At 30.2% G+C, this 9,972-nt stretch overlaps 1 protein-coding gene across 1 annotated transcript; it reads right to left on the reverse strand.

The window, feature by feature from the left end:
- Positions 1 to 8,185: 8,185 nt before the first annotated feature.
- EIN_517480 (hypothetical protein) lies at positions 8,186 to 8,692 on the reverse strand (the record flags this gene model as incomplete). The annotated part of the gene is made up of 1 exon (XM_004253535.1): positions 8,186 to 8,692. The coding sequence occupies one exon, from the start codon at positions 8,690 to 8,692 to the stop codon at positions 8,186 to 8,188; it is 507 nt and encodes a 168-aa protein (XP_004253583.1).
- Between the last annotated feature and the right edge of the window lie 1,280 nt (positions 8,693 to 9,972).

Below are 9,972 nucleotides of genomic sequence, written 5' to 3' on the forward strand. Positions count from 1 at the left end.
CATGGGTAGTGGTGCCACAATTAGTCCAAATACATTTATCATATGAAATAAATAAACACCTTCTGTTTGATTATCAAGTTTGTTTTAAAACGCGACATAATGTTAACTAATATAATTACACTAAAAGTCCGTTTAATTAAGTCAGAAAAACAATTGATAATTATTATTTTATGTTTTAATTATAATTACACATAAACCCGTGAAGCATATTTTAAAGGTGTTAAAGTTACTATAAAACCTTTTCCAGCAACAACAAGGTATCAAATTATACTGTAATATTTACAATGTGGTTGTTATGTTATTACCAAGAACAACATATTATCCATTTTTCATTTATTGAATAGAAAAACCAAAAAAAAAACTTTTGCCATTTTTATTTTTTATTTTTTTTAAATACCAACTAAAAAAAATAAAGCCCAAAAAAATCGAAAAGACAAATTAAAACAATTTTGTTTTATTCAAACATTAAATCAGAATTGCCATCAAAAAGTTTATTTTAAATTTTCTGAAACCATTATTCAATAAAAATCAACCCTTGTCTTTTTAATTTTGTTTTTAAGAGCCCTGACAGCAAGTTCAACAATTATGGTTACTACAAATAAATGTTTTTGATTGTATATTAAAACTCAAAATAATTTGCAGAGATTTCCATCAAAATATCATTTTGAGTATTCCATATGTTTGTTATATTTGTTATGCATATACAAATATTGAGTAAAAAAGTCGATATACTTTTTCACAAATTCAGTGTTTTCTACTTGGTCTACAGTGACTTGGTACATTTCTTTTTCTACAAATCACAACTTCACATTTTCTGTGGAATCACATTGAAATTTCTGGTTTTTCATTTTTTATTGTTTCGATAAAACGTGAAAAGGATATTCACATTTTGTAGGAGTGTTAAAGTTTTTCTTCAAATAAAAATGTGGTGTTAATATATCACATAGTTGTCAATGATAGCAAAGAACGTATAACTCGTCTCTTTTCTAAATATAAAATCAAAGAAAAGAAAAGAATTTAAAAATTGCACTAAGAAATATAACACAACCGTTTTGAGTTATTTGTGCGATAAAATGCTTTGATATGTTGTTTAATCATTCGGCCCATTTTGTTAACTCATCTTTACAAATAGTTTCCACAAATTATTGTATTATGTTATGTTTTGTATAAATCGGGAATATAGTGAGGAATCATTTTCAACGTTTTGATTTTGGCTGGAAGCTATTTTGAATTTAAATGGTTTTTAAATTTGTAGCTTTCTTTTAATAAGGACAATTCTAATGATGGTACTTCTTTGCAAACTTCTTGTGTAAAAGTCCATACACATCGTCTCAAGACTGGGAAAACAGTTTAAAATATCCAAGACGTCATTTGTACGAAATAATTTATAAGAATTTATGTACATCATTTGCACAGACTGATTGCATATATAACTGACAAACTTATAGTTTAAAACATCGTTTAATGTTTCTATATATAGAATTACATTTATAAAAAAAATAGATTTGAGTTGTGTCATTTTTTATTTGTGTTTTTAATATTAAATTGGTTATTATTATAATGTTTCTAAATATTTAGTCATTTTTTCTGCACCTTTTTTCAAATATAACATTTTTAGTTTTTTATGCAATCAATTGAACATTATTTCAGCAATTTGATCAACATTGATTTTGTCAAATACATAATAAAAAGGTTATTAATTTGTCATAAAAGGTTATTGATATCGTTTATAACAATTAATAAAGTAGATAATTAATATTATGTTATTTCTGATTTAATAGTATCACTAAGAAATAATTCATTGCTAAAAAATGCGATTTATTACAATTTTTAATAGTTTTTATGTTATTATTGTTTAGAATGTGCTTAATTTATGGTTATTCTCAATTATCATGAAATATAAAACAAGTTCTTATACTTACTTAATAAATTGAGATACCCAATTTATAAATATAATACGATGGTTTGTTTATGTGTTAGATAATGGTTAGTGCCTGAAAGTTTAGCCTTTTAAAATTTAATTATATAAATACATTATAACAAATTTTATTGTTTAGTTAATAATTATTATATAACAATAATTTTATTTTTTTGTAATTGCTATATAGAATATGATTCGATAACTGTACCATTCGAAATATATAATCTATATGTACTTATAATAAAACATTCATTTTTGAATGAATCATTGTGTTTTATTTTTATCATGAAATTACTCTATATCTATCATTTTATCATTTAATGTGTTTCAAAACAAATATGGAATTAATTCATAGATGAAATAGTCTTGCATCTATAGTTTTGTTATTATGAGTAATAACCATGAAATGATTTTTTGAAATAAATGAGTTTAAAAATATGTTCTATTAAATAGAAAGTATGATTAAAATAACATAATTTGTTTCATCTTAAAATTTCAAATACAAACAATGAAACTAATTCAGTTGTGTTAATGATTTAACAATCAAAATAAAGTGAAATTTCGAATAAATAATAAGTGCATTTGCCGGGACTCGAACCCGGATCTCCACCTTGGAAGGGTGGAATTCTGCCCTTAGACCACAAATGCTCACTGAATGTAATTATATATGATAGTTATTATTTCAATGTTTTCAATAATCAAAAAATAAAAACGCCCCCCGGGGGGCTCGAACCCCCGACCTTACGGTTAAAAGCCGCACGCTCTACCGACTGAGCTAGGAAGGCACTTATTAAAAAGATTCTTAATTTTATAACATTATAAATTAAAAGACAAGAAGTCGAGGTTAGAAGACAAAGTGTTGGTGTTCATTGAAAACATCAGTGTGTTATTTGTTGTTACTTTTAATAATTTTATGATATTGAAACTACACAATTACTTTGAAATGATTATAGATTAAAATAAATTAAAATGGTCCCGGCGGGGATCGAACCCACGACCCTCGCATAACTCTATTCTATAAGTACGATGCACTACCGACTGTGCTACGGGGCCTTCTTAACATTCTAAAATAAAAAGCATGTTTTAGTTAATTTTTTTATACGATTATCTTTATTTAAACAATATTTTAAAAACAATTGGAAACCCATTTGCTTTTATCAAATTTGTATCATTTAAAGTTTTGGGAAAGTAACAACAGTCAAATAATATTTTAAAATTAATTTATCATGAACAAATAAAAATGTGAATCATTTTGTTTGGAGCTACGACTATTCTAAATAAGTTATTTTAATATAATTGAGTTTAACAACATTCATGAAAACTATAACCCACATAACCAGTAATTAAAATTGTAAGAGTTAGTTTATTTGATTTTATATTTTTTTGTATTTTTAATAATTATAATTTTATCATTTAAATGTTCATATTTTAATATTTAATATAATTAAAGTATAGCATATTTAATAATATTTTATTACAACTTAAAGTATAGCAAGAGTGGCCGAGTGGTCCAAGGCGCTTGTTTCAGGTACGAGTCTTTTCGAAGGCGTGGGTTCGAACCCCACCTCTTGCATTTTATACACTTTTGTTTTTTTATTTTTTGAACAATTGATTTAAATATAGATTGTTTACTTGGAATATGAAAAGTAAAATAAATAAAAACTCCAAAGAGTGAGGCGAACTGAAAGAACTGCCTAACGATATTTTCAACCAAAAACTACAACCAAACAATATAAATACAACAAACTCAAAAAAGAAGACATTTAAATTTTAGAAAAAGAAGCCAAAGTACAAACAATTGTTGTAGATTATATTTCGGAATGTGCAAGGCCAATTTTGCTGATAATGACTCATAAAAAGCAATCTTTCCATCAATTGTTGGCAGACCAAAACAGTTTTCAGTCCTGGTTAAGATGGGCAACAAGGACACTTATGTTGGAGATGAAGCACAACCAAAGAGAGGAATCTTGACAATAAGTACCTAATTGAGCATGATATTGTCAATGATCGGGACGATATGGAGAAGATCTGGCACCACACTTTTTACAATAAATCAGAATTGCACCAGAAGAGCATTCAATCCTATTGACTAAAGCCTCAATGAACCCAAAAACAAACAGGGAAAAGAAGACACAATTTATGTTTGTAACTTTCAACGTCACAGCCATGTACATTGGAAATTAGACTGTCCTTACATTGTATGCATCTTATATTATCTATGAAGAATTGGGACACAGTGAGAGACCATTTCACTCCCACACGCCATCCTATGAATTGATCTTGCTGGTAGTGATCTTACCGACTACCTCATGAAGATCTTGATTGAAAGAGGTCACTCATTCACCACAACTACAAAAAGAGAAATTGTCAGAGATATTAAAAAAACTTTTCTACGTTGCTCTTGACTTCAACGTAAAATGCAGAATGTTGCTTCATCATCAGAACTCAAAAAATCACATTAACTTTCAAATGGTGGAGTCATCACCGTTGGGAACGAGAGATTTAGATGCCCACAAAACAATTTTCAGCCATCATTTCTTGGTATGGAAGCATCAGGTGTTTACGAGACAACTTACAACTCAATTATGAAATGTGATGTGATATAAGAAAGGACTTGAACTGAACATTTTCTTGTCTTGTGGTACCTTTTTGAACTCGGGCATTTACAACGGAATTGAGAAGGTGATGGTTGACTTGCACCATTAATAATGAAAATCAAGGTCATTCCAAAACCAGAAAGAAAGTACTTTGTCTGTTATTGGAGGATCAATTCATGCTTCATTGTCCATTTTCCAGAACACGTGTATCACCAAGGAAGATTACAACGATTATGGCCCAGCCATTGTCCACAGAAAGTGCTTCTAATTTATCCACACATTTTAATTTTTATTATATCAACTTCAGGGTGTTTGTTTTATAATATTGTTTTATACTTTATCGTTGTCTTTTTGATAAATTAAAACACAAATAACAATTTCATTATAACCAAAAATATTGTTGAAAATTTTATAACATATATTAAAAACATGTTTAATAAAAAACAGTTTTTATTTTTGATGTTTTGTGATTAAACAGGAAAAAAATATTTAAAAAAATGAATGGAAAGTGTGTTTTAATACCTGTATTATAACGAAACGCACAAGTTTATGCATGTATCAATAAAGACAAATTAAAAATTGCTTTTGTTGATTGTGTATCAGTGACCAAATTTACATTCTTGTTTAAAAATAACAAAATGAGAAATTTTTGACAAGTACACAACACTCACAAAAATTATTAAGTTTATGAAAAACAAATAGCGTTGTTAACATTTTAAAATAATAGTATCAAATTTTAATGATCTTAAAAAGACTCAAATTGTTGACGTGACGACAAAGTGACTGATTTTTTTTTTGGTTTGACAACGTTAAAAAAATCGACGTTATAGAAATTTATGATGTGATAGCAGAGTTGTTGTTTGTGTTATTATGAAAACATAAAAGAATTATTAAAAACAAAATTTAATTTAATCAATGATAAAAAACAGATAATTACTCATGATAAATACAGAAAAGTTGTCAAAAATGAAGTATCCATTTTATTCACAGGTTTGTATAATTATTCAACTTGATAAAAGAATTGGATGAAAAGGGCGAGTACTATATTGATTACGAAGAAAAGAATCTGTATATCTACTTGCCGGCTACTGTTTATAAAGTGTGGATATCACGAACAACTTCATTATTTATCAATGTACATACTTTTAATAATTTGACCATTCAAAATATCATATTTGAATATACACGAAAAATATGATGAACTTTTATTTATCAAATAATATTCTCATTAAAAATGCACTTTTAGACACTCAGGGTTAATGGGTATTTCTTTTTCGGGTAATTATTCGACAATAACTCATATAATTTTTATGACGCGGGAGCAGAAAGTGTAGTTATGAGATGTTATATGTTTTACATTGTATTGTTACAAGTATATTATTATAGCATTACTTTATCATTATTTTATATTGCTGAACTATAACAATACAATACAAGATAATAGATTTAAACTATTCTTATTAAAAAACTAATATTACTATAAATTATAGTTTAAATAACAATAAGGAAATTTTACTTCATTATATCGAGGAGAGTGTTATCTAATTCATAACTATGCCAACACGACGTCACAACTATCATTTACTTTTGTCCCAGCTTTTTCTATTTGTACTGTTGGTAATTACATGAAGCACGATTTTGTAGAAAACAATCCCCATTTGGGGTATTCACATAATGGCGCGTATTTGGAAATTTCATACAATGAAACTAAAAATGTCTGTACTCGAGCTTCTGACTGTGGTGCATTGGATTTTGGAACGCACTAATAATATTATGGTAATGTCATCAAGAACAACTTCTTACACGACTCCACAGGATTTGGGCAGCCCGGCGGATTGTTTTATGTCATTGGAATTTACTCAGACGACAACTTATGAAAGCAAAGAGTCTACCAAAACGTTGTTTCTAATTTTGTCAATTGTTATATAACACAAGGTTCTGGAAGGTCTAACATTATTTATTACAACATATTTTATAATTGTGATACTGAATATAGGGGAGATTCTAGAGGATTATAAAGGTATCACACTACCCCAAACATGTTCTACAATTTACTGGACACGATGGTGAATAATGGAGTTGATAGATATATGTCTCCGTGGAAAGACAAATTTCCTCAATGGGCACTGTTACCAAAAACGTCGGAAGAGTTAATGAAAGAAGAAATATTCATTGGCTGTTAATGGAGAACAGTGAAATATACTGTAACGTTTTCTATAATAACAAAAAGAATAACGCTTTTGCGGATCAATGTAACATGGATATGAAAAGGTGGGAGATGAACACTAATTCAAGTCAAGATCCAATGTTTTGTGATGTCGATAACAACGATTTTATGATGAAAAAAGGGGAAATTTACAAATACAATTGTTGGGAAAAAATACATTATGAAACTAAGGGATTAATAAACAAGACAATGCTTGTGGTGTCTTGGCGGATTTTTTAACTGTTATGTGTCTCCTGTGATCTAACTTTTTTAAACTATTTATTTATTGGTTTTAAAAATTAAAATATAAACTAGAACAACAAGACTATTCTAAAATTATATTTAAAAATAATTCAAAATAATAGTATATTTATTTATTTATTTTTTAAACTATATTATAAACAACTATATAATAAAATACTTTGTTATAACTTGATTCGATATTTGTTAAAAAAATTGAATTAAACTGGACGAACAAATTAATTATATACAATGTGTTCTGAAGCAAGAAGTGATAATTTCATGATACACATCGTCTGTTGACCCCTTGCTTACTGGCTACAGACTGTCTCTCTTGGCGAAGTGCCAAGCCTTTCAAAACCCGCGCAGTAAATTCACTCAACACAAGTTCATCCCACCGAAATGTTAACACTTTTGAATTGACTAACCGCGCGTTCCCCACATTGTAACCGACTTTCTTTTCAACATCAATTGTATACATCGCTTCTTTACCAAATACCCACTGTAACATCGCTCCATGTTCTATAAAGTGTTTCTATCTTTCTTTTTCCAAAAGTTGATGGTATTGAAATTCATTGAGAATTGTTGCAAGTAGTAGAACTCCGGTATAGCCTTTATCGGTGTTGTCTGGAGATTGTCATAGAAAATCCCAATAGAGCCAATCAGTCGTTCCATGTCAAAAAGGACATCAAATAGTTTCATATACATGTATGGCTCCACTCGAAACAAAAAGACAAAAGGTGTTGCTATAGAACTGTAATGGTTCCCATAATGCGTCCCAACTTTCGCAAATTTGTTTTGCAAATTATTGCGGCGCTCTTCGTCTTGTGCGACAACAGGATATGCAAGATCTCTGTATATCTGTTTTGAGCTTGGGTTGATGGATAGGCTTTTGTTGTCTTTAATGACTCAAGGGAACACGGGGTACTGTGAACCGTCGAGTCCACTTCTTCCACTCTTCACAATGGAATAAATCAAATACTCAAAGTTAAATATCACACCACATCTCCACATTTGTTGTATATCTGTTGTCTCTCTTTAATCTTCACTATTTTGACTTGTTAAAGTGGCTGCTTTTCATTTTCAAGTGTGTCTTTCGACGACAACTTCGTTGCGCATGAACATCGCATTGAATCTATCATTAATACAATACCTCTTAACTTCTTCTTCAAAGACTCTGCTGTGGATTTTAACAAACTTTTCGATGGTCCTTTTCCTCATTTAAATTTTACCTTTGTCAATTTCCTCTTGTGCTTTCTCGTCTTTTTGTTCTCTCAAATACATCGTTATTGCTTTCTCACGACGTCGAACTATTTCGCTCTTCTTTTCCAGTTTTTCTTCTAGTTCTTCTCGATCATTCTTCTCTTTAGTGCGACGCTTCACATGAGCCAGAACTTCATTCATATGAGCTTCTTGTTGAATGTGGAATATCCTTCCAAAACACGCTTTGAATGTCTTGGTCGTATTTATAAAAGAACTCGTCGATCTCTTCAGTGCTTTGTTGTAACACCTTTTTGAAGCCTTTTGTAACTCTCCGCTCGGTAACAGTTTCACTAAAATGTCGGTGTATTCCATCACAATTATTTTAATGTACGTCTCTTGAAGTGCTATACCGCGACACCCCCGATACTTCATCAACAAAATCTCAAATATCGAAGACACGCACGTCTCGCTTTGAGTCTTTTTAATGAAGATGTTTTGATTGTGCAAATGGTGGATGACCGACATAAAATTCTTGTCTTCTAAAAATTTATGACTTGCACCCTTCACATGAAGTCATTGTCTTTACTTTGATACTGTTTGGGATCTACACAGACTCCATTCGATATGGTGACACTTCGTTCAACAAAATAAAATGTCTACACCACAATTGCTACATTGTACAACGTCTATCAAGAACGCGTAGTACTCAATGCAACAGAGAGACACTTTGTTATTCCCTAACTTGTTAACTAACAACCGTAACTTGAGTGCCATGACCGTGAAAAGCTCACAATGAAAATTTCCACTACTTTGGATATTCATAGAGTCAAGAAAGATTTTGCGGAAGTCGCCAACTTCTTTGATTAACATTAAAAAATGTATCATCCCTCCAAAAACATCCCTCTGCTTCTGTTTCATCTCGTTCTAACATACAAAGTCCCCATCGGAATACTACACACTTGAATAAACTTTCTACCACCTTGTTGGAGTCTAAGACTGCGCTTCGCAGTGTCTGGTATTGGTGAAAACAATAGACATATAGAGACAGTGTATATTACATTGTCGTATTCGCTTTGTTTAATTTTAAAGACAAGTGAGGCATGAATGATTGACATTAACACTGAAAAGTGTTTTAAAGTAACTGAGAAATGGATTGGGTGGTCTTCATCAGATATTTGGAAATGGTTTTGCCCGCTGGTGTTATGTGAAGTAAAAACAACACAGAGTCTATTGAGTCTTTACTTTTCAAGAAGATACAGGAGTGTCTTTTGAGGACATCCGCCTTATTAGAAAACTCCACACAAAAGCTCTGTAAAGTAAATGAGAGTGTTGCAGTCAAATGAAACAGAGTTGATAATAGGCAAATAGAGTTTTAAAAGTGACAGAAATTTACAGAAAGTCTGACGTGATGTTCAGAATGTTTCTCTTTAAAATAGTAATTATTTTCAATAGTGAAAGGACTTTAGAAAAACAGTAAACACAAAACAAGTAGTTTCTTGTTTTTGGCGACACAGAAGTGTTTTCCAAATCTAACAGTTGTGGTAACTTAAAGTCTTTTTCTGTTAATTCAAGAGGGTAAATAAAGCTTTGTGGTGCTGTTAGACTCACAAACTTCTTTTGGGTGCTTTCATTATGTTGTTGTGTTGGTGACTTTTAAAGAGTCGATATCCCCCAAAATTTCTTGAGTGTTTTCTTCACTGACATAGTTGTTGATTTGCATAATTTCTACACTCTCAGTTATCAATGTCGTTTCTTCACTTTTTCCTATGGAGTTTTTTCATGCTTTGTATAACAATTTCTTTAAC

This window comes from Entamoeba invadens (assembly GCF_000330505.1).
Source record: "Entamoeba invadens IP1 unplaced genomic scaffold scaff_1105074726239, whole genome shotgun sequence".
NCBI lineage: Eukaryota > Evosea > Mastigamoebida > Endamoebidae > Entamoeba > Entamoeba invadens.